Genomic DNA, 24,606 nt, shown 5'->3' with positions numbered 1-24,606 from the left:
GAATCTTCAGATGGGCATTTATCCTGTACTATTTGGGTGCACCCTAAATGCCATCACAAGTGTCCTTATAAAAAGGAGGCAGAGGACTTCCCTGGTGGTCCAGTGGTTAAGACTCTGTGCTCCCAATGCAGAGGGCATGGGTTCAATCCCTGGTCAGGGAAGTTCCACATGCCTCGCTGTGCGGCCAAAAAAAAAAAAAATTTTAAAAAAAAGGAAGCAGAGAGAGATTTGACATGGACAGAAGAGAAGGAGGCATGTGACCACAGAGGCAGAGACTGGAGTGATGGGGCCCCAAGCCAAGGAACGCTGGCAGCCACCAGAAGCTGGAAGAGGCCAGGAACAAATTCTCCCCTAGAGTCTCCAGAGGGAGCACAGATGTGGTGACATCTTGATATTGGACTGATATTTGATTTTTTTTTTTTTTTTTTTTTTTGCCCATGCTGCATAGCTTCCAGGATCTCAGTTCCCCAACCAGGGATAAAGCTCAGACCACGGCAGTTAAAGCCCGGAATCCTAACCACTAGCCCAGCAGGGAACTCCCAATATTGGACTGATTTTAAACTTCTGCCTTCTGGAACTTTGAGAAAATAAATTTCTGATGCTCTTAGCTACCAAAATTTGTTGGTTATTTGTTACAGCAGCACATGAAACTAATACAGCATCCATCCTCACGTTCCTTAATTCACCAAAGCCCTGAGCAGACACCTACTGTGTGCCAGGCACTATACTAGTCCAGGGAATACACAGTGAATAGGTTAGGCAAGGTCTTACCTCCTGGGCTGACAGTATACCTGGGGGATGAGGGGCAGGGAGAACAGACAACAAACAAGTAAGTAACAGACAACACCCCTTGAGCACCTGCTGTATACCAGGCATCTTCTTCAATATTGGCTTCATGTGTATTAACAAGAGCAATCCTCGCAGCAGCCCTATGGGGTAGGTACTGTTATTCCCATTTTAGAGATGTGGAAACTGAGGCACAGGTTGGGTAGCCCAAAGCCACACAATTAATAAATGGGAGAACCAGTGTTTGATCTCCAGAGCCGACCCTCTGAATCACTATGCAGTATCATCTTTCATTAGATGAAAAGATGTACCAGACACTTAGCCACTGTAAAAAGTGAGGAGATGGATGGTGTGGGAGGAGGGGGCTACTTGGGTGGGGGGGGTGGTCAGGGAAGGAGAGGCCTCTGTGAGGAGGTGACTTTGAGCTGAGGCCTGAGAATCAAGGGGAGCCAACCTGGTGGAGGTCGGTAGGAAGGGACTTGCGGGAGCTGGAAACAGCAAATGCCCTGCGGTGGGGATGAGCAGGGGAAGGATGGAGGGGCAGAAAGCAGGCGCTGGGGAGGGGCAGACGAGCAGAGATGAGTCCAGGAGGAGGTGGGGGGCAGGTTCATCTCGGTGGGGAGCCGCCGGATGGTTTAAGCAGGGGAGAGAGGTGGACGCACCCATGGGTCCCTCTCACCCCACCCCAGGCATGTCGGAGCGGGAGCGACAGGTGATGAAGAAGCTGAAGGAGGTGGTGGACAAACAGCGCGACGAGATCCGCGCCAAGGATCGGGAGCTCGGGCTGAAGAATGAGGACGTCGAGGCTGTAAGTGCTGAGCCCCAGCCCTGTGTCCGCCCTCCCGGCCAGTGGGTACCAGCAAGAGACGGGATCCTCCCCTCAGGAAGCGCCCCTTCTCCCCGTCGGTCTCACTCCATGGGCTCCGTGGGGTGGGGATCCTGCTTACGGCTTGAGAGGCCCAGCCCTGAAACAGTTGCCGTGCGGAGGACCCTCGGCCGAGTCTTCACTGGAGCAGTAGGAGGGAACATGGCACTGCCCAGTGACCTGACTCTTTCCACACACTGAGGAGGTCCCAGGGCCTGGTCAGCCTCTGCTCTGACCCTGAGGCTTCCTCCAACCCATCCCCCTCATGCCCCAGCATGGTCCAGGCTGCTCCGGGAACCTATACGGTGTCTCTGCCTAAATTAGAAAAAGATGCCCCTTTCTCAAGGCATGTTACTTCCCTCTGTTGGGAAATTGTCATAATATACTAACAAGACACTTATCTTCCATCTCTCATAAAATTATCATAGTAAATGTACACATTGCCCATCTCTGGCATCAACAGAGTTGTAAGAACGTGAACAAATTTCAAACAAATCAAGGCATCTACAGTATGAATGGCACTCCTGTAGATGGTTTGCCCTTGTGCAGTACACCACATGAGCTACTGGCTGTGGCGGCCCCATCCAGTAGCCTTCCTCTCTCTACAGCTGCAGCAGCAGCAGACCCGGCTGATGAAGATCAACCACGACCTCCGGCACCGCGTCACAGTGGTGGAGGCCCAGGGGAAGGCCCTGATCGAACAGAAGGTAGAACTGGAGGCAGATCTGCAAACCAAGGAGCAGGAGATGGGCAGCCTGCGGGCGGAGCTCGGGAAGCTGAGAGAGAGGCTGCAGGGCGAGCTCAGCCAGAACGGAGAGGAGGAGCCTGTGGTGAGTGGGAAGCTGGCTTCTGCAGGCTGGCTCGAGGGGGGCCAGGCTGTCTTGCTTTTTCCCCATCACACTTGAGAGAAACGGGAGGCCGAGGGAGGGCCAGCTGCTGGCTAGAAGACACACAGCTGGGCAGAGGCAGGGCTGGGCCTGGAAGCCAGGACTCCCAGCATTCTAGCCCAGGATATCCAGCTCGGTGGTGGTTACTGGGCATCTGCCATTCATTCATTCAAATAATTATTGACTGTGTTGCAGGCATGGGAGATAAAATAGAGACCTGGTTCCTGTCCGCATGGAGCTTACAGCCAGTATGGGAGACAGACATTAGTCAGATAATCACATAATATACCGTGTGACCCAGCAATTCCAATTCTAGGCATGTGCCCAAGAAAACTTAAAATATATGACCACATAAAAATGTGTACACAAATGTTCATAGCAACACTATTCCCAACAGCCAAAAGGTGGAAACAATCTACATGTCCATCAACTGATGAATGGATAAACAAAATATGATCTATGCATACAGTGGAATATTATTCAGCCATAAAAAGGAATGGGATACTGAGACATGCTATAATTTGGATGAACCTCAAAAACATGCTAAGTGAAAGTAGCCAGACACAAAAGCCCCCATATTGTATGAGTCCATTTATTTGAAATGTCCAGAATAGACCAATCCATAGAGACAGAAAGCAGATTGGTGGTTGCAGGGACTGGGGAAAGGGGAGGATGGGGAGTGACTTCTAGTGGGTACGGGGTTTCTTTCGGGATGATGGAAATGTTCTGGAATTAGATAGTGATGATGGTTACGCAACTCTGAATGTACTAAAAATCTCTGAATTTCTTTAATTTTTTTTTTAACTTTTATTTATTTTTTGGCTGCGTTGTGTTGCTGCGCACGGGCTTTCTCTAGTTGTGGCGAGCGGGGGCTACTCTTCATTGTGGTGCGCGGGCTTCTCATTGCAGTGGCGTCTCTTGTTGCAGAGCACGGGCTCTAGGCGCGCGGGCTTCAGTAGATGTGGCACGTGGGCTCAGTAGTTGCAGCACGCGTGCTCTAGAGCACAAGCTCAGAAGATGTGGTACACGGGCTTAGTTGCTCCGTGGCAAGTGGGGTCTTCCCAGACCAGGGCTCGAACCCGTGTCACCTACATTGGCAGGCAGATTCTTAATCACTGTGCCACCAGGGAAGTCCCTCTCTGAATTTTATACTTTAAAATAGTGGATCTTGGGAATTCCCTGGTGGTCCAGTGGTTAGGACTTCATGCTTCTACTGCAGGGAGCATGGGTTCAATCCCTGGTTGGGGAACTAAGATCTCACAAGCTGCGTGGCACGTCCAATGGAAAAAAAAAAAAAAAGAGTGGCTCTTATGGTAAGTGAATTATATCTCGATTTTTTTAAAAAAGGCAATTCATGCCAAAGGAGAGGGATGGTGCCAGAAGGTCCCATAACTGAGGGAGGGTCTGGAGTGCGTAACTAACTGTGTGGACTCTAGAGCCAGTCTGCCTCGGTTCCTTACTGCCTCCGTGTCTTTGGATAAATTATTTAGCCTCTTTGCGCTTCAGTTTTCTCATCTCTAAAATGGGAATACTAATAACAATACTTACCCCCAGATTGGTGTTATGAGAATTAAATGAGTTAGTTCATTTAAAGTGTTAGCTGTTGTTATTATTACCATGATAGTCTGGAGGAGTCAAAAAGGCTTCCTCAAGGAGGTGATCAAAAGAATGAGTGAAAGTAAACTAGGTGAAGGGGGGGTGGCATGTGCAAAGGCCCTGAGGCAGGAGAAATTGCAGTGTAGTCAGGAAAGTATAAGAAGGCAAGGGTGCCTGTTGTGCAAGCTGACGATGAGGGAGAGGGTCTGAGTAAGGTCAGAGAGGTCGGCAGGGGCCAGTGCTTCAGGCCAGGTAAGCTGCAGAGAGAAGTCTGCTTTTTTATCTGCAGGCACTGTGCTGAGTGCTGTGGAGGTTCAAGGAGCTTACAGCCCAGTGCAGGAGACAGACTTGGAGACCAGCAGCCACACTTAAGGTGGAAGGGGGTTGTCTTAGTGGTAAGAGGTTGTCTTACTCTGGGTTTCCTGGAAGCAGAGCTTGAGAAAAGGACTCTGGGCAGGAGGTTAATTTGTGAGGTGATCCCAAAGCTCAGAGAAGTGAGGGAAGGAGGAAAAGGGAATTTGAGGGTGTGTCATTGAGGTCACAGTGGGAGCTCAGTCCCGCTGGGACCTCTGAGAAGCACCATAGAACACCTCCCGGAACTGTCTTTCTGGAGAAGAAAGGCTTAGAACAGTTATCCACAAATGCCTGTCCCCAATTAGCTAAGAGTGGCCCCCGGAGGTGTCATCTCCCCAGCACTCCTGGGCAGAACTTGTGGAGCAGATACTGGAGCAAAAATGGAAAGACATACAGTGTGTGCTTGAGGTGGGCCCCTGTCCACATGGATGGAACGGCACCACACAGCTGCAGCAAAATCCAGGTGGGCCCAGGATGTGACACGGGGCACCAGAGGTGTCTCCCACGTAGATGTGCCCCCGGAATGTGCCAGGAACACAGAGATAGTGCTGTTAATCCTGATGGGGGTGGCGTGGAGTTTCACGGACCAGCTCTTGCTTCAGCTGGATGTCAGTGATAATAATGCTAAGATTTTGACAGGTAGGTGTAGAAGATGGATGTGCCGTTTCAGAAAAGTATAATGAACCGTTACAGGAAAGCTCAGGGCTTGCCATTTGTTCCAGCAAATATTTATTGACTGTTTCTGGTTTGCAGGCACTGTGCTGGTCTCTTGGGTTACAGGTGGGGGAGGTGAGACAGAGGAGCTTACCATCAGGTTGGCTCTAGTCCCAGCACAGTCATTAAGTGTCTTGTGAATTCAGGCCATACACTTCTAGGTTCTTGGTAGGACAAGAACCTCCGGGATACAGATAGGGAGGTAAGGGAGAGAAGTCTTAAAAGGGAGAGGTTAGCGTCTGCTTTTGGCTAAAAGTGACAGAAGCCTAAGTTAGAATGGTTTAAGGATTTTTTTTTTTAAAGGAATTTTTGGCTGAATAACTAAAAACTTTGAGTTAATGATGGCTTCAGGTATAGCTGGTTCCAGGTGCCCAAATGATGCTGTCACGAATTTGTTTCAGACCTTCTCTCAGCTTTGCTTTCCTCTGTGTTGATGTCATTCTTAAGCAGCCTCTTGCCATATAGTGGCCCCTGGTACTCCACCAGCTTTGCAACCCCAGCAGAAAGAAATTGCTTCTTTCCCAGATTCTCAGCGAGAGTCTCAGGGAGCCTCTCATTAGCCCACCACTGAATCAGTCTTTGTGGTCTGAGGTTAGAATATGCATGTCGTCCATTCCTGAGCCACATAGAGATGGCACCCATCTAAACCACACTCACAGAGAGTGGGAAAGGAAAGTTTCTCCAGAGGAAAATTGCAATGACTCAGCCCGGAGATGTGCGGGAATGGATACAGGCCAATCAGAGACAACAGATGTTAATCGTCAGTGCCAGAGAGTCGGGGCTGAGAATGCCACACGCAAAAAACGCTGAGCAGTGAGGGACGTGGATTCTTTCACAGGGTTTCTGCAGGGGAGTGACAGGATCAGCTCTGAGCTTATGGAGGACAGTTTGAACAAGGAGCTGGTGGCAGACATGGCTGTCGGGAGCCTTTTGCAATAGTCCCGGCAAGAAAGGTGAGGGCTGGACCAAATCTATAGCAGGGGGATGGAGAGGAGGAGCCAGTGGGCGAAGCTTGGGGCTGTCACACCCCCCCGCAACCTGCCCTGGGTACCCCTTCCAACCTCCTGAGCCCCACGAGAGCTCAGGCCTGTCTCCGGCTGGGCAGGTGGGGCCTGGTCCAAACCTGGGTCCTGAGGACATCACCCCAGCCACAAGACTCTGAGCCCCGCTCCAGGTCTCTTTAGGACAAGGACATTTCACACCATGGCACGGCTGCCGGTCGGTTGCAGTTTCCTTTCTGGCACCATGGGGGTGGGACAGAAACAGGGGAGTAAAATCCGGTAGCAGTTACGACTAACCCACTGAGCTTCTTTGCAGCGTCTGTTCCCAAACCCAGGGCGTCTTTGCAGGGTTTGACGCCATCCCTTGGAGCTGAGTGGCGTTCAGGATGCTTGTCACTCAAACAGGAAAACCGCAGGTAGTGGTGTCTTCGTCACCTGCTGCCATGTGACTTGGGGCCTGTCCATCTCTTTGATGGTCAGTTTCCTATCTGACAAATGAGGGACATGAACTTGACTTGATTCAGTCGGTCTAAAAGTTAGTGTGGCTGGGATAGAGGGCGGTGGGATCGGAGGAGGACACAGTGAATTCTGAGTGGAGAGGAGAGGGCAGTGCAGGTCTTCAGGGCTTTGAGATGGGTCTTGTGAGATGGGTAGGATGTCCAGGGGTGGAATGTGGGGCAGGCCATTCCAGGCAGGACGAACAGCATGATCCAGACTAGAGAACGTGCAGGGTGTGGCTGGGGTGGCCGTTAGTCCTGGCACCAGGTTGGTGAGGGAAGGTGGGAGCTATGGAGGGATCCAGAGCCAGGGAGGAATCCATTCTTATCATTGCCTCTTGATTCATATGATTCTTTCTGAGATGCGTCACTGTCATTTCAGTGTGACCTCCAGTAGGCAAGACTCTTTGTATATTTTTATAACATATTTATTGAGGTGGAATTTATTGAGATGTAATTCACAGACTATACAATCCAACCATTTAAAGTGTACAAGTCACTGTTTTTTTGTTTGGTTTTCGTTTTGTTTAGTTTCTTCATTTTTTTGCCGCACCGCATGGCCTGTGGGATCTCAGTTCCCTGATCAGGGATCGAACCCGCGCCCCCTGCATTAGAAGGGCAGAATCTTAACCGCTGGACCACCAGGGAAGTCCCCAAGTCAGTGTTTTTTTTTTCTTTTTTTTTTTTTTCACGCACACACACTGGATTTTATTTTTACAAGAGATAAATAGACTGACACCAAGCATTGTACATGGATGACCACAACAAAAGCAACAATGATTGCAATTACCAAACATGAAACACACTCATACTATGTCATAATATTGACATTCAGTCCAGTAATCCTCCACTGTAACAGCTCCTTTACTTTGCAGTGAAAATTGATTTGTATATTCTTTGCCTCTGAGACCTTGTGGGATTTTTTTTTTTTAATTCAGACAGAAAGTCACAAAAATTATACTCATCCTCATCAGTTCACTCAGTCCCATGTAATTAATTTTTTTTTATCTTGATCTTTTTTTAGCACTTTTATGAGTTCATCAGTTTTTCATTAGAGTTCTGAAAATGCTTATTCATTCAGTTCAGCAGTAAAGTCAGTGGTTTTTAGTATATTCACTATATTGTGAGATCGTCACTACTATCTAGAGCTTTTCCATCACCCCAGAAAGCTACGCCGTACACATTAGCACTCACTCCCCATCTCTGTCTCCCCCCAGCCCCTGGCAACCACTAATCTACTTCCTGTCTCTATGGATTTGCCTCTTTTGGACATTTCATCGAAATGGAATCATACAACATGTGATCCTGGCTGCCTTCTGACTCGGCATGTTTTCTAGTTCATCCAGCTCCTCATATTTTAACTGACGGTTTTCCTGCCTTTGACAGTTAGACATATAAACCCTTAAGAAAATGAGGTTGGCTTCCTGTCTAAAGGACTTTATATAAAATCAATAAGAAAACTGTAAAGTTAATAGTACCTCCTTGATGTCACTGTCTCTGCCTTACAAGTTCTGATTTCTTAGTAAGTTAGGGCTTTTTCTTTTTTAAGTATACAGGGAAAGCAGATAGGGTCCTGATGGCTGGCCTGTGAAACAGGGTTTTCAGGCTGAATTCATTCGCGGTAGCCTGGAGCTACCAAGGGTGACCAGAGCACAGTCATTCCCCATTGCTGGGCCAGGGGCTGCTCAGAAGTATGTTCAGTGGCCCTCAAGAGCACAGGAAGTGGCCTTGCTGTGCCCAGGCAGTCGGGAGTGTGCCCAGGAGGCCAGGCCTCAGGATGGAGAGCCCTGGTGGAGGGTGTCGCCTCCCTAAGGCCTCTGGGCAGGCCCCATTGCTTGTCAGCCGGTCTCTGGGGCCTCTCTAGGGAGCACCTGGGGCCTCGGGCATCTCCCTCAGGCTGTGCCCAGAGATCCTCAGGGGACCAGCAGACAATCGGTGATAACCCGAGCCACCTCCGTGGTCCCTCGTGGCATAAGCCTAGAAGGCTCGCTGCTGATCAGCCCGACTGCCATGTCGGGAAGAGCCTTCGCTGTGTCTCTTGAGGACTGGGCAGTATCAGTGCCTGTGTTGGTCTACAGAAGAGCTGGAGCCCCAAGCTTACCCTCTTCTGCACTTCCAGGCAATGGTCCCAGAAGTCAGGACTTTTTTTGCAAACCAGTCTGGGAATCCCCCAAGCTATAAGGGAATCAGGTTGCTCCTCTGATAAAAGAGCTGTCCCTGGGACTTCCCTGGCGGTCCAGTGGTTAAGACTCCACGCTGCCAATGCAGGGGGCACGGGTTCAAATCCTGGTCAGGGAACTAAGATCCCACAAGCCACTCGGCACAGCCAAAACAAAAAAGAGCTGTCCAGAGGAAAAGAACTCAGGTTCTAAGGAAGCCCTTTGACGTCCTGGGTGATGACAACCCATGGGAACTGCTGCGGCTTGAAAGCCTGTGTTCATAGGAATCCCCGGATGTCTGGGCGGGAAGGGCCCTTAGAAATATTATTGGGTTTTTTTGTTTTGTTTTTTTTTTTTTTGGTCCACGCTGCACGGCATGTGGGATCTTAGTTCCCCGACCAGGGATCGAACCTGCGCCCCCTGCATTGGCAGCGTGGAGTCTTAACCACTGGACCGCCAGGGAAGTCTTTATTGGGTTTTTGAGGGCTAGATGGGGAAACGAGGGCCCAGGGAGGAGCAAGCAGCTTGCCCAAAGTCCCCTTGGAAAGTGAGGGGCGTGTGGACCCGTCAGCCGGCCCTTCTCAGAGAGGCCGAAAGTCAGGGGACTTGCCCAGTGAATGTCAGGGCCTGAGTTGTTTGGGGAGGGAGGGGCTGGAGGGAGTGTGTGAGCCTGAGATTAGAGTCTACAGCCGCCAGCACCTATGGAGTCCACAGGCAGGGCAGGAAAAAGGGGAGGGCAGTGGGCAGCCATAGAAATAGCATGTAAAAGGGAGCAGCTGCTATGCAGTTACCAGCCCAGTGCTGCCATGTGGACCCAGTGTGACCCAGTCTTCCAATTTTTTTCCCAAAAGGAAGCCCCAAACCCAAACTTCAGTGTGAAATCTCCTGATCTAAAACCATTGGCAACTAATTCAAAAGAGTTTTAGAACACAGTGAAGGCCAAACAAAATGGAGGAGGGGGCCCCCGCCGGGGTTGGCCCAGAGTTCTTGGTGAACTCCTACACATTCGTCAAGACCCCATGCACAGAGACCACATCTGCAGTAACATCTTCCGTGATCCTTCTCAGAGCCTGATGTCCTTGTACCTCTTTAATTATATTACCTTGTAAATTTGTAGGTATCTTTCCTCCACCACCACCTGTCCTATTCGTCTCATTAGCTCAGTGACCAGCAGGCACAAAGTTGATGCTCAGTAATGTTAAGTAAATACTAGACATCCGAGGATGCTCTGTGATTAACCTAGGCAGACGAAGAGAAGGGAACTGGCATTAGTGAGTGCCTGCTGTATACTAGGCATTTGCACTACGGAGCTTGGGTAGGGGGTACCATCTGAATGTGTGGCCATCAGGTGGTCCGAGGCGCAGCCCCCAACGCTCTGCAGAGGGAGTCAAACGCTGAAGATGTACCCTGAGGACACAGCCCCCCGAAGGTGTGGCATCAGCAGACGCCTTAGAGTGCCTTCTCGGGAAGTTAAATCCTCCACCATTTCCTCCCCAAGTTCGTGGGTGGGAAGAGGCCCCACTCTGATGCCCAGCCGGCCTGAGGGGGCGGCGTGTGTCAGGTTTCAGTTTCCTGCTGCCACGAGGCGCCTCCCCTGCTGCCTGCTGCTTGCTGCTGACCTGCCGGGTGGCTCTTCCGTCACCTGATCTGCCCTGGTGGGAGGTGTCTCCTTTCAAGTGTCCTTTCCCAGAACAGCATGTCCCTGACTCTCCCAGGACGTGAGGCCTCTCAGCTCTGCCTTCTGGAGTCCTTCAGCATCCTGGCCCATCTAGGTGGGAGTCCCTTTCTCCTTGTGCTTCTGTGGGATTTTTTTTTTTTTTTGGTGGGGGCGGGGGGGAGTTCTGTATTTCAGTCCCTCCTTCCCCTGTTCCAGAGCTTTCCCACTGTTGTCCTAAGCTTTTGTCCACTCCTTCTAGACGATCACGAGACATTGGCAGCTCAAGGGTGTCAGGAATAGTACACTGCCTGGAGAGTGTGGGCCACCTGCAGATTTGGATAGCTGACTTGGAAAGCTTGTAAAAACTTCCTTGCTATCAAAAAAGAAAAAAATGTTGGCAAGGATGTGGAGAATGTCAAACCCCTCCTACACCGCTAGCAGGAATGTAAAATGGGGCGGCCACTGTGGAAAACTGTTTGGCAGTTCCTCCAAAAGTTAAACATAGAGTCACCATATGATCCAGCAGTTCCACTCCTAGGTGTATACCCCAAAGAACTGAAAACAGGTGTTCAAACAAATTTTCATACACAGATGTTCATGGTAGCCTTGTTCCCAATAGCCAAAAGGTAGAAACAACCCAAATGTCCATCAGTGGATAAAAGGATAAATAAAATGTCTCTTAACACAGTGGAATATTATTCAGCCATGAAAAGGAATGAAGCACTGACACAGGCTACAATGTGGATGAACCTTGAAAACATGATGCTGAGTGAAAGAAGCCAGACACAAAAAGCCACATATCATATGATTCCATTTCTAGGAAATGTCCAGAAAAGGCAGATCCATAGAGATGGAAAGCAGATGGTGGTTGCCAGGGGCTGGGGGGGAGGGGTGCATGGGGAGTGACTGCTAATGGGTGTGGAGTTTCCTCTGGAAAATGTTTTGGAACTAGGTAGAGGTGGTAGTTGCACAGCACTGTGAATGTCCTAAACACCACCCGCCGCATTGCACATTTTAAAATGGAAATTTTATGTTAAGTGAATTTTATCACAATTTTTTTTAAAAAAGCTCCTTGCTGTGGAAGAGGGCAGGAGGATGGGATTTTGGTGTGAAGCAGGTGATTTAACAGGCTAGGATCCACCTGTGTCACCTGTGTGGAAAAGAAAGAAATGCCCTGCGTGTGAACATTGGCTGTGATGTTACCCACTCGCCTGCCCCAACCAGGGCTTCCACCAAACTCCAGTGAAAAGATGCTCACAGCCACTGGGGAGGAACAGGCTTGACCAGAAGGCCAGTAACAAATGGGAAACTGTATATGACTTAATATCAAATGAAAAGGAATAGAGAATTGCGCATTGTCTCTGATTCCAACAACTTTGGCCAAATTAGCAATGCACTTGGTTAGAAAATGAGTCAAGAACATGGGAGAGGGAAAGCAGGCAGATTGAAGAGGGTGGCAGCATTGGGTAGTACGCGGTTTCTTCTCCTTGGACACCTTTTAATGTTATTTGTAATAAAACCCTGAGTCAGGTGGGGAGGCGCCAGGACTGCGGGTCTGGCTATTGAGAAGGCAAACAATGCGCAGGTGGCCGCAGGCTTTGGTCTCCCGAGGGACACTGACTGCACAGAACATGAGCAGAGGCCACCCTCGAGTTCTTAAAATAGCGTCCTCAGCAAGCTGCTCAGGCCCTGGGAGGGTGGGAAATTCGGGCTCCGGCAGGATGCGGAGTGGGTGCTGGTGGCGGCGGCCAGGAATTCATTAGCAGCATCTCTGCCCTCCTCCAGATGGAGCTGGGCGGAGACGCGTGTGTCTCCGAGGCGGAGAAGGTGGCCATGGATCTCAAGGACCCCAACCGCCCCCGGTTCACACTGCAGGAACTGCGGGACGTGCTGCACGAGAGGAACGAGCTCAAGTCCAAAGTGTTTTTGTTGCAGGAGGAGCTGGCATACTATAAGAGGTGAGTGCCCCTGGGAGCTCCCAGGCTGGCTCCTTTCTGAGGTTGTGCAGAGTCTGGGGACAAATTCACACCTGGAAGACAAGGATTGCATCTGTATTCGTTGTGGGGACCGTCTCTGGCCTGAAGCACACACATACCAACTCATAATTCCTTTCTGAAACTCTTGGGCTCAGGTGCATTCCTGTTAGAGAAGAATATTATGTATACTGTATTACCTTATTACCTTATACTACCAGCGAGTTCTGGGGCAGCTCTCCCAAAATCAAACACGTGAATATTTTTGCAGCAAAAGATATGAACATTCCTACTAAATGGGATAAATAAAGACTATAAACAGCCTCACGAGATTTCATTTCAGGTTTTGCCACCAAGTGAATGACCAAAAATAAAACAAAATGGATTTTGGTTTTTAGAGCTTTTTGGATTTTGGAATTAGAGATAAGAGATGGTGGAGCGATAGAGCCTAATAATTGATCATTTAGTCCATCCGTGGCCAATGAACTCCTTGTACATATTAGAGCCGCACTGTCTGATACACTAGCCACGAGCCACATGTGGCTATTTAAATTTAAATGAGTTAAACTTAAGTAAAATGTAATATTCAGTTCCTCAGTTGCACTCGGCACATTTCAAGCGTTCCATTGGCACTTGTGGCTAGTGGCCACTGTATTGAACAATGAAGATATAGAATATTTCCATCCTCGTGGAAAGTTCTGGGGACAGCACTGCCCTTGACTTAGACCACCGTCTAGTACCTTGCCACCTCACACTTGCTCAGCTTTGTACACACTACCCTTCTATTGGTTCCTCAGAACACACCATGCTTGGTTCTACCTCAAGACCTTTGCACATGCTGCTCCTGCAGCTGGGAAAACACTCCCCTTGGTTCTTCCCATGGTTGGCTCCTGGTCATTCAGGGTTCGGGTCAGATGTCACCTCCTGAGAGAGGCCTTCCTTCTCCATCAACACCCCTCCAAAGGAGCGCTCTGTCCTAGTCACTGTCTATCACTTTACCCAGTTTTACTTTCTTCATGGCGCTTTTCACCGTCTCACATTATCCTGTTTATGAACATGCTTGTTTTATTGTCTGTTTCCGCATCAGACTGCAACAACATGAGACCAGAAACCTTATTTGTCTTGTTCATGACTAAGTTCCCTGCGCTTAGGATGCAGCTCAGCTCAGAGTAGACGCACAACAACTACCTGTTGAATGGAAAGCTGGAAGGAAGGACAGATGCACCAGATGCGGTCCCTGCCCCAGTAGGGAAGATAAGACATCAGAGAAAACACACTGCCACACATTTTTATTGAAAACCCACTGTGAGTCTGCCACATAAGAAAGTTTTATGACAGTGTGTGCACTGGCTGTTCAAAGAAGAGAGAAATCACTTCTGGCTTGGGAATGGGGCAGAAATCAGGAAGGCTTCATGGAGGAGGTGGCATTTGAACTGGGCCTTCCCTAAAGGATAGGGGGGTACGTTTCAGGTATGGGAGATGTTGTGGGTGGCATATTCCAGGCAGAATAAACCACAAAGGTGTGGAGACAAGCATTTGGCAAGAACAGGAAATAGGAAGCCATTCTTTTCAGCTAGAATCTCCAAAGTAAACTTAAAATAGAGATGTGGGTACCTTCCTGAAATTTCTCACATGTGACCAACTGGGCCAAAGGGCCTGCAGGCACCTGTGACCGTTGCCTCCAGGACTGATCCTTCCTCTTAACTGGCCATTCCAGAGGCCAGCCCCCGAGGCAGAGAGCCTATGGGGCAAAGGCCACCGTTGCTGTCCTCCTGGGTCCCTTATTTTCACTCCCCTGAAAAAGTACATTCCCTCCCAGACCATCAGAGAGAATATTCCAGCTCTCATGGAATTTTTGACTCTTATCTCACACCTCTCAACTCCTTCCAGTGAAGAAATAGAAGAGGAAAATCGAATACCCCAACCTCCACCCGTCACCCACCCGAGAATGTCCCCCCAGCCGGAGTCTGGGATCAAGCGACTGTAAGTGCTGCGCTCCTGGCGTCTGGGGCTGCTCGCTCGCGGCTGAGCTGGCGGCTCACACGGCCTCTCACTTCTCCTGGGCACCTGCTCCAGGGCTGGGCTTGTTACTAACCACCTTCCGCGGGGCTGGGCCTAAACCCGGGGCACGCTGGGCCTGGCCCTTGACTGCAGAGTCACCTCTGTACACTGAAGGCTGAGTTCCTCCTTGGGGGGGTCCCTGGGCAGAGAGGTTTGGGGAAGGCCGAGGGGGCGGGAAAGGGCTGGGGCCTGGGCTTGCTTGAGTGTGTCAGGCGGGGCATGTCTTTGAGGACAGCAAATACTGCGTGGTGGGAAAGGTTCACGCATCTTAAGGCCTTGAAACCCCAGCTCCGAGGTGTCCGAATGGCCGCAGGCCCACCCCATGTATGCTTTTCTGTGATGACTTCACCTATCCATCTGTCTCTCCGTTAAGTATTCATTGGTGCATAATACATGCAGCGCTGGGCCCTGGTGGCTGTGGGGGACACACAAGAGAAGGGGCGACCTAGTCCTTGCCCTCAACTAGACTTAAAGCTACTTCGGAGTCCTTGCATCAAAAGACTCCTTTGAGATTTGAATGAGAGTTTGCAGACCCTTTCGGCGGCGGCGGGGGGTGTGAGGGTGGAATCATACAGTCTTGCAAACGGTTTTAGGTTCGTTGACCCCTGTAGCCCTTCAGATAAAGGGTTAAAGCTCTGGTCTAGTTAGCTAATATCTAGTAAGAACCTACTATGTGCTAATATCTAGTAAGGTCCTACTATGTGCTAATATCTACTAAGAACCTATCTGCCGGGTACCGTTCCTGCAGATAATGGCACTGAGTCCTCACCATAGCCCTTGAGGTGAGGGCACTGTCATCCCCATTTTACAGTTAAGGAAACTGAGGCACTGAAGTCAATCACCTGCCTAGGGTCATACAGCTAATAAGAGGCAGAGCCAGCGTTCGAACCCAGGCAGCCTGGCCCAGAGCCCACGTTTTAAACTCTGCAGGAGGGCCTCCTGCTCCCAGTTGTCTCGTGGCCTCGTTTTGTCCCCTGAGAGGGTCTTCCTGACTCTCAGCCTTGCACCTTCTTACAGAAGAGGCTTCGGTTTTTCCCCCCAAACCCTGGTAGAAGCTTTGTGAAAGCGAGTGGCATGGGTTGGAAAGCCAACTGGGGTGTGTGGGGAGAGGAATTGCAGTGTTACTCGGATGCCTCAACCTTTATATTCCAGTTTTGTTTGGAAATTCTTGGCTAGTTCTTATCCTGTGAATTGACGTAATCCTCGGTGTTGGGGGATAGGAAGGGAAGGCAAAATGTGTGTAACTGCTGGACCCTCTGCTCTTAGAAAGGGGCGACTTGTTCAGATGCCGGGCCCTGGGAAGGGCTAGCCGCCCTCTGGAGTGTGTGGATTAACACGTGGCTCCTTTCCAAGCCTCTCCTGCCAGCTTCACGTTGCTTGTTTGCTTGGCCCTCGGTCAAGCAGATCCGCTGGATTTGGGAGGGGGTGTGGTCCCCAGTTCTGGTTAGGGATAAATATTTCTTGGGGGTGAAGCTTGGAACCAGATAGGCTTCCTCTGAATCCCAACACCATGTTGGCCACGTATTAGTTTGTAATCTCCCACAGGCACTTGAAACGCAACTCAAAATAATTTAAAGAAAGAAAAACTGTTGGCCAAGCAACTAAAAATTTTCAGGTCACCCTGGCTTCAGGCTCAGCTGGACCCAGGTCTTGTTCTCAGGGCTCTGCCTGCTTCCCTCCACCTCTACCTGTTTTCCTTTCTGTGGGCTGTATTCTTGGGCGTGCCGTCCCCTCAAGGTGGCAATATGGCCACGATCGGCTCAGGCTTCTGCTTTCTTGTCTGAAACTCCAGTGGGAAGAGAGACTCTCCCACAGAAGTCACAGAATTGAGTCTCCTTGGCTCTGACTGGGTCACATGATCACCCCACAGGGCAGTGCATCCGTAGGTCTGGTCTGGGTCTCATTCTCACGCCTGAAACTTAGAGTAGCTTTAACTCCATCCAGTTCCCATGGTCTGGGATTAGGGGAAGGACAGACCCCAAGCAAGATCAGTTTGCTGAGCAGACAGAAGTAACCGGCATCCACTGTAGCCTCATCCTGGGGGAGGAGGAGTCCTCTGGTCTCGATTCTATGATGTACTCAGTATCCTTGGTTAGGGTTTCCCATCCAGTGCTTGCCAAGAAATGGGATGGACTTCGCTTAGACCCTGATCTGTCCACCAGCCCCACTTGCATGTAAGGATGAGCAGAAGTGATCTTAAATGCTTTGGGTTAAAACCTGGGGAAATTGAGAAAAAGTTCATGAGCCCACACAGTTCCTCCCTTAGCTAAGGGAGGGGTGAGACCAAGAGACCAGCATCTATCTTCTTCTTTCAGCAGTTCCTTCCCTTTAACAATCAGACCTTTCTAGCATCTCTGCTCCAAGTGTGCTGCATTTACAGCGTCTCTGGCACTGTAATTCCAAGTCATATGTAATTCTAAGACTTCCTTCTGAAGCAGGGATGTTCTGACTTTCTAGTTTTCCACTCCAGCCCCCTTTCTCTAAAACAGGTATTTAAGAGTTGTTTTTTGCAAATCTCAAACTGGGTAAAATCCAGAGGAAAGTTGTCAGAATTAGCCAACAATGTTTTTCCCACTAGTTCTTATACCCACACACGAGTAGGCTGTGGTGCCTGGTCCTCTTTTCCAGATTGTTCCAGAAAGGACCCTGGGGCCCTGTTCTCAAACCCTTCTCCCCTTCAGTTTGGCCTCTGGTTGCTCAGCAAGACCTGGGGCTCTGAGCCCAGCAGGAGAAGCCGATGGAATCTGGGAGTCAGAGACAGAGAGGGAGAGAGAATTCAGAATCTCTCGTCCACGGGGTGCAGGTGGCCAGTCCCATGGCCGCCCCGGCCTTCTAGGGGATAAGTGGAAGATCCAAATGGCACAAAAGGTTTTTGACCAGCCCAGACAGGACACTGGTCACTTTGTCCACCTCGGCCACTCACCAGAAGCTGCCTCAGTGTGGCCAGGAGCTCAGAGCCTGGGGCAGGGATGGATCTTCTCTGGGGACCGGGGCAAGGGAATGACGGTTCCATGCCTGTCTCCGTCCTTCACTCTTGGGCACCCGTCTGGCTCTGTCTGGTCCCTTCGTCCTTGCTTCTGCGGAGTATGAGTCACACAGCCTCTTTAGTGCAGCTCACAGCTGTTCTCCAGCTCAGCTTCTCGCCCTTGACCACTTTTCCCCACCCTCCAGTAAGTAAGCAGTAACTACCATGGAGGTTCGAAGGGGCTTCACCGGCTTGGAGCACTTGAACTAGGGTATCTTCCACCCTGTCAGAGATTCAGAGCTGGGACAGTTAGCCCCATTTCTCAGATGAGGAAACTGGGGCCCAGAGAAGCCCACTGACTTCACTGCGATCACCTTGCTGGATGGATCAAAGTCGGGATTGGAACCCATGCCTTTTGATTGCCTCCTGGCCAAGACAAGACAGTGCTCGCCCCAGCTGTCTCGTTCGGCCTCCCCACCCCCCTTTTCCTCACCCCATTTCCCGAGTCACCAGCTGTGGGCTGGCTGCCCAATTCCCTTATCTCTCAAATGCACCACCAGCCAGAGACGCCAGAGTCTACATTTCTGGGCTGAACTGGTCAAGGGAACCAGAAGCTCCTGCCGCCTGTCAAAACAGTGTGCCCAGAAGACCTTCCAAGAATAGCTCGTGATCGAGCAGCTGCTGGCCGGACAGTCTGGGTTGGCACTGGCTGGGCAGGTCACGAGGGAGCGCCTGAGTGGCTCCAGCCTCATCCCCAGTGGACACCAGCACCAGCGCCCCCTTTGTGTGGTGCCCGGCTCTCAATCCTGGGCTGACAGGTATACGCACAGCTGCTCGCTGCTGAGCAGGGGCGGGGGGCTGACCTGAGAGGCAGGCAGCTGGCAGGGGGCGCAGAGGCACAGCCAGGGAAGCTGCGATCGGAACAGCTGGCCTCACACACTGGAAAGGTTGGCCTCGGAGCAGGCAGCCACCCAAGTATCCGACGGTAGCAACAACAGGGCATTCTCTCCCTGTCCCCCTACCCACCGCCCTGCTCACTGCAGCCCAGAAATAGCTTCTTTACAGCCGCCCGTCACACTGCCTGCAACGCCACTGTTAGAACTTCATTTGGTTTGAGTCTTCCAGAAATAATTTGTCGCAGGGCGGGGCGGTGGCAGGGGCTCGGGGGAGTTTGAAACCAGCTACATCGTATCCAGGAGACAACTTTTGCCCAAAACAAGCCAGTCTTTTTTCATGGAAGTGGCTGTCCCTCTAGAGCATGCTGCAGCTCCTGCAGCAAGGCACCTGGAATAGAGAGGGAAGGGGGTCGTCCGTTCCAGGATCCCAGCGAGACACACAGAGAATAGCTCGGCTGGAACACCCCAGGTGTCCCAAGGCCCTGGTCCATCAGTTTGGCCCCTGATTGGGCCCCAAAGGAAGTCCAGCATTTCCCAGTGGGCAAACATCTGTCCAGGCAGAATACCCACCCCGCACACCTGGGGCCATCCCCCAAACAACGACTTTGTCTTTGGGGGCTCCCTGTTATGCTAGAGAGGGGTCCTGGTAAAGGTGGGTGCAGTACCTTGTGGCTTAGAGCCCCTGGAAAGCTAATGGTACCCGCTAGCCTGGCCCCTGGGGATTGGGCCCATTCATTTACCAAATGGAGCCCCTTCTTCTCGTTGTCTCTCAGAAGCCATCCAGGTAGTTTTGCCAAGGTGCCAACACCCAGCTAGTCTGTGAAGTTGCGTCAAAGGTGATCCAGACTCAGAGAATTCTCAAACCTCATTTGAGATAATCATATTATATCTTTTCTCAGCCAACCTCTTTAAAAAAAAAAAAGAAATCAAAGCTGTTCAAAATAAGCTCTGGAGGCTTAGTTGGAGTTTCTTCTTCATTTTCCTTGCCCAGACAAGGAACCGATAAGCATTCACTGTCGGCTCTGACTTACCAGTCGGGTGATGATGCAGGCTTTCTCCTGCCCGGCCCATCCTGGCTGCCTCCCCTTCTCTCCTGGGTCTCCCCTGGCTGCCTTCAGGGCACAGAGCCTGCAGCTCATGGCAGCTGGGGGAGACGGGCTGGAAGACACCCAAGAGTGTCACCACGTAATCCCACGGCAGGTTTTGACACTTCCTACCCCACACCCAGGCCTGCGTTTTCAGCCCTTGAGGCCACCCTGTCTTCCCTATGTGGTTATCACATGCTGTATTCGTTTGCTAGGGCTGTTGTACCACAAACTGAGTTGGCTTAAACAACAGAGGTAGGGACTTCCCTGGCGGTCCAGTGGTTAGGACTCCGTGCTTTCACTGCCGAGGGCCCGGGTTCAATCCCTGGTCAGGGAACTAAGATCCCACAAGCCAAGTGGCGTGGCCAAAAAAATACAAAAAACAATAGAGATGTGTTGTCTCACAGTTCCTAGAAGCTAGAAGTCCAAGATCAAGGTGTTGGCAGGGTCAATTCCTTCTGGGGGCCATGAGGGAGAATCTGCTCCACGCCTCTCTCCTAGCTTCTAGTGGTTTGCTGACAATCTTTGGCCTTTGTTCACTTGTAGAAGCATCACCCCAAACTTTGCCTGCATCTTCACATGGCCTTCTTCCTGTGTGCGTGTCTGCGTCCAAATTTCCCCCTTTTATAAGGACACCAGTTGTATTGGATTAGGGCCACCCTACTCCGGTATGACCTCACCAAAACTAGTTACATCTACAAGGATTCTATGTCTAAATAAGGTGACATTCAATAAATAAATAAGGTGACATTCTGAGCTCCTGGGAGTTTGGACTTTTCAAAATATGAATGGGGGGCATTGGGGGCCATAATTCCACATAAACCATAAGCAAACCCTTCAGCCGACCTGTCTGTGGAGTGTGTTTCTTTTTCATGCCGCCCCTGTTTTTACCTTCTCTGTGTCTATCTGTACTTTTCTAACCAGGATGTTTACAGCCATAATGCCCATGGTAGCAGCCGGACTGATAATAGATGACCCCACGCTGCAGCCTGTCCGACGACTTGTGTCCCTCGTAGGCACTGCATTTTTCTGGTTTCCTTTTGAGCTGTGCCTTTGGAATGTCTGTTGCAGCTACTGCTGGGGCTGGCCTGTCTCCTCTGGCCCCTTTAGCTGCATGGCCGTCACCTGCGTGTTCCCATTTGAAGTGGGCGTGGAGTGCGATTTCAAACGTGCCGCTCATGACGCTCCATCTGCACGAGTGAAGCCTCGGAATTCTCGGCTCTGTCACCAATAATTCTTTTTGTCTTTTCTGTTTCCATTCTAAAACGACCTTGTCCATGATCCAGTAAAGAAGGTCCTTTAAGTGACGGGTCAGTAATCAACGCCCACCATGACCCATCCCCCGCCCCGAGTGACACTAACGCTGTGTTTTCGATCTTCACAGCCTGGCTTTCTAAACCGCTTTGTTTTGCCAAGCCATAGTCAGCAAGCCATTTGATCTTGTTAAAGCAGGAAAAGCAGAGGAGGAGACTTTTGTCTTGATTCTTTCTGTGTCCCCTTGGACAGGAAGTGGCAAGTGGCTTTCCTGCTTGAATCAGGTAGACATGACATGTAACAGTGATAAGTGCTACTGTCTTTCTGGCCAGCTAATTGCTTTGATTACACTATGGAAAGAGCTCACAAATAACCCAGAATGAGAAGAATGCCTTCATTCACCAGTACACATATTGGTTGCAGAAAAAAAGAGACTAGCTGGTAGGGAGAATTTCTCCAGACAGACTTGGCTTGCCCCAGCTTTACAGTGAAAGACCACTTTATTCCTGCTAGGAAGTTATTGTAGGATCCAGTAACCACAGAATAGGAAAATCATTTTCACTCAGATGTGATTAAAACTGAACTCCATAGGCCACAGCACTAAAAAACAAAAACAAAACAAACCAAAAAACGAAAAGGTAAACGGACAGAGGGAACTAAAAATAGTTGATCTGAAGCTTTTAGTTCTTCAGGAGTTCCTTCCTATTCCTGCCCCTGGAAAACATAACAGAGCTACTATATTTCTTACCAAGTTCAGAAACCAAAATTCAAGAGTAGGGGAACTTGGTAAGAATAGAAAGAATCTTTAATTAGAGGCTGAGAGTACAGAAGGACAGTTGGCAGCTTAGAAAGGGCTTTGGGGAAATACTCAAAATAGGCCAACTCAGGTTTACTGGCCAGGGTCCTAGTCTATGTTTAGGTGGAGTTTAAGCTGACTTTGTTTTAAATGGGCCACATTATCAGCTTTTGGCCTGAGAGTTCTACTTTTATCTTTTAGGCATCAATCAGATGGTTCACTCAGATTGATCAATGACCAATAGTCACAGCTGTTTTGAAAAGACCTCTTGGTCTACTTTAGCTGTTGCTATGTAGATAGTTACTGTGATAACTTCTAAAGGCTTTCACCTTTAAATTAAATCCGTTTTAATCACCATTAAATCAGTTCTTGTCACTTGTCCAAATTAATATTTCCCAAATTTCATTCACATACTATATTCATAATGCTCATCTAATCAGAGAACCGTGTATGCTATTCCTTAATACATATTTTAATTGCCTCATTTTTCTTAAGTACCTCCTTTCACCTCATCCTAAGCTGTAGTAATATCCATGAAATTTGGGCTTTGATATGCTACTTACCTAGTTTCCCAATCCACATGAAATAAATAGTTACTTAAATTTAAAATATTCATCTCTTTACATCCGAATCGTCTTAAGTACCATATGGCTTTCAAGTATTCCTTTCTGTGCATCATTAAGGTAAAGAAACCCATGATGTATGTTTCCAGTAGCTTTTTATTTCCACTGGTCATGAGAAGAAATCCTCAGTAGTGCTTAAGGCGGGAGGTACATCACCTATGTGCACACCCTGCTCACACTGTGTCACCTCCAAGGTACTGTGACAATGACACGTAGAATGCCCTGCTGCTTTCTGGAATAACTTTGACCCGCAGCCCGAACGTTTTCCTTCACACCTCGAGTTGATTTGCTCCCTCACGTTTGCTGCTGGCATTGCAAAAACTGTGACGTGCGTGGCCAAGGGCAGCCTCTCATTTCTTTCTTTCCCTTCTCAAAGGTTTAGCTTCTTCTCCCGAGATAAGAAGCGTCTGGCCAACACGCAGAGAAACGTGCGCATCCACGAGTCCTTTGGCCAGTGGGCCAACTGCCACCGCGACGACGGTTACACGGAGCAAGGACAGGAGGCCCTGCAGCACCTGTGACCGTGACCCACCTCTGTCCTTGGACCTGAACCACCAGCGCCTGCAACAGAACCTGGCCGCCTTGGGTGTCACACCCTCAAACCTGATCCCTCCAACAAACTGTCTGCTTTGAGGGAGCACGTCAAAAAACGGATGCCAAACTCTAAAGAAACGTTTATTTATACCAGGGCTATCACTGTTTCTAATAGATGACTCTGATCCCTTAGGATATATATTTAATAAGACCACGAGCGGAAGCTGACTTTTGCATTAACTTCAGTAACGCAAGCTTCGCCAGATACATCACATGCCGCTATAATTGCTGTTTGACTTGCTTTGTATGAAATTATTTGCGTAGAGGTTTTATGATCACATTTGTCATACTTAAATGGGAGGCAGGGAAGTGGTAGGTTTTCATTAGTTACGTTCATGACATTGTCATGGTGGTAGCATAATATATAGGATGCATCGACTAGACAGGCAGGGCCTCTGAAGTCACAGGATGAGCTGGACCAGCTTAGGCACAAAGCAAACGGAAAATAGGGAGGACAGTCCTCCCGCCCAGAAACTGGAGACAAGTTTGCAAGAGCCTGTGGTTCTCTATTGCACCTTGTTACTGATAATGCCTAGAGCATGTAGCAATGTTCAAGGCCAGTGCCTTGGAATCTGCTGTGAGTTATGCAGTACTAACCAAACAAAGTTGCTAAGGATGAGACATTGCAACATTTCTTGTGTGGATTCTTTTTTTCTTGGCATCTTGTTTCAGCATTCACTGTGTCAAATACTTAGTCCCCTGCGAAGAAGAGAAATGTCCCAAAGCGGATTGAGTGTGGCGTGCGGAACCCTAGGGGATGCCAGATGGTGGGTAGGGTAGACTTGCCAAAGCAATGGCGGTGGGTGAAAAGATGGCTTGGGGACCAAATGTCTGGCTGACTCATGGGGTGCAGTGGAGACGGAGAGCCACCTGCCCTGTCTGCAACTGGCAAGTTGAGGGGTTACCCAAATAATGCTTTCTCTCCACCCACGGAGCACCCAGGGTGCAAGTCTGGGTGCTCACGGATTGAGAGAGGTACCATTTCCTAACAGGGCACTCAGGTACATCTGACTGGACTGCTTTCTATACATTTTACTGTGGTTTGCCAAGAAACCATCAAGTCGGTTTATAGAATCTACATCAACTCCGTTTCCAGATCGTTGAGAAAAATGACCAGACACGATAATGTTGGTTTAGAGCAGTGGTTCTCCAACCTGACTGCCCATTAGAACTATTAGAGTTTATTCTCAGAGAGTATAAAAGCATGTGTGCTGAGGAATCCCCCTCCCCGCATCACCTTTGGTTGCCTTCCCCGTGGGGTGACCAGTGTTGGTAGTTTCCTGGGTGTCTTTCCTGAAATAATTTATAAATATACATGCAATCATGTAAAAAAAATACAGATATATTTCTGTTCTCTTTTTACATAAATGGCAGCGTGTTATACACATGCTATCCCATACCTTTCTTTCCTTAGAATACCCTGGACATGACTCCACACCAGTATAAAAGATAGTGGGTCTCAACCAGGGGTGATTTTGGCCCCCAGGGATATTTGGCACTCACTGGAGACATTTTTGGTTGTCGCAACTGGGTGGGTGCTACTGTCATCCAGTAGGCCCCAGGGACGCTGCTAAATATCCTACAATGCATAGGATGGCACCCGATACCAAAGAATTATCCAGCCCCAAATGTCAATAGTGCCAAGACTGAGGAACCCTGGTCGACCATCGAGTGTAATTTGTTCATGTTTGTTCAGGCCCCACTGGTGGACACGTAGCTTCCAATCTTTCTGAAGCAGCGCTGCACACTTTCACACACATGCATCAGTCTGCAGAATAAACTAGCAGCAGAACTGCCGGGTCAGAGGGTATCCGCCTTTGCCATGTTGACAACTACAGTCCCT

General features: G+C 49.6%; 1 protein-coding gene and 1 long non-coding RNA gene across 8 annotated transcripts in view; both read left to right on the top strand.

Moving 5' to 3' along the window:
- Window positions 1-23,392, top strand: part of RILPL1 (Rab interacting lysosomal protein like 1) — a 44,048-nt gene extending 20,656 nt beyond the window's left edge. The window contains exons 3-8 of one of the 7 annotated variants that reach the window (XM_082353862.1): window positions 1,476-1,594; window positions 2,260-2,481; window positions 12,302-12,474; window positions 14,380-14,472; window positions 20,949-21,034; window positions 22,546-23,392. In XM_082353862.1, the coding sequence (XP_082209988.1) occupies window positions 1,476-1,594; window positions 2,260-2,481; window positions 12,302-12,474; window positions 14,380-14,472; window positions 20,949-21,034; window positions 22,546-22,802 (950 nt within the window). In that variant the 3' untranslated portion in view covers window positions 22,803-23,392. Of the gene's footprint in view, window positions 1-1,475; window positions 1,595-2,259; window positions 2,482-12,301; window positions 12,475-14,379; window positions 14,473-20,420; window positions 20,509-20,782; window positions 20,807-20,948; window positions 21,035-22,545 lie in introns of those variants that run through there. The other 6 variants (XM_082353863.1, XM_082353865.1, XM_082353866.1 and 3 more) reach the window with 6 other exon arrangements.
- The window catches only part of LOC309610702, a 111,759-nt gene that overhangs the window by 44,203 nt on the left and 42,950 nt on the right, over window positions 1-24,606 (top strand). The gene's annotated exons all lie outside the window — the stretch shown is intronic.

This window comes from Balaenoptera borealis (assembly GCF_965194805.1).
Source record: "Balaenoptera borealis genome assembly, chromosome: 14".
NCBI lineage: Eukaryota > Metazoa > Chordata > Mammalia > Artiodactyla > Balaenopteridae > Balaenoptera > Balaenoptera borealis.
Note: the sequence above shows the minus strand (reverse complement) of the source record. Positions and strands in the feature narration are given on the sequence as shown.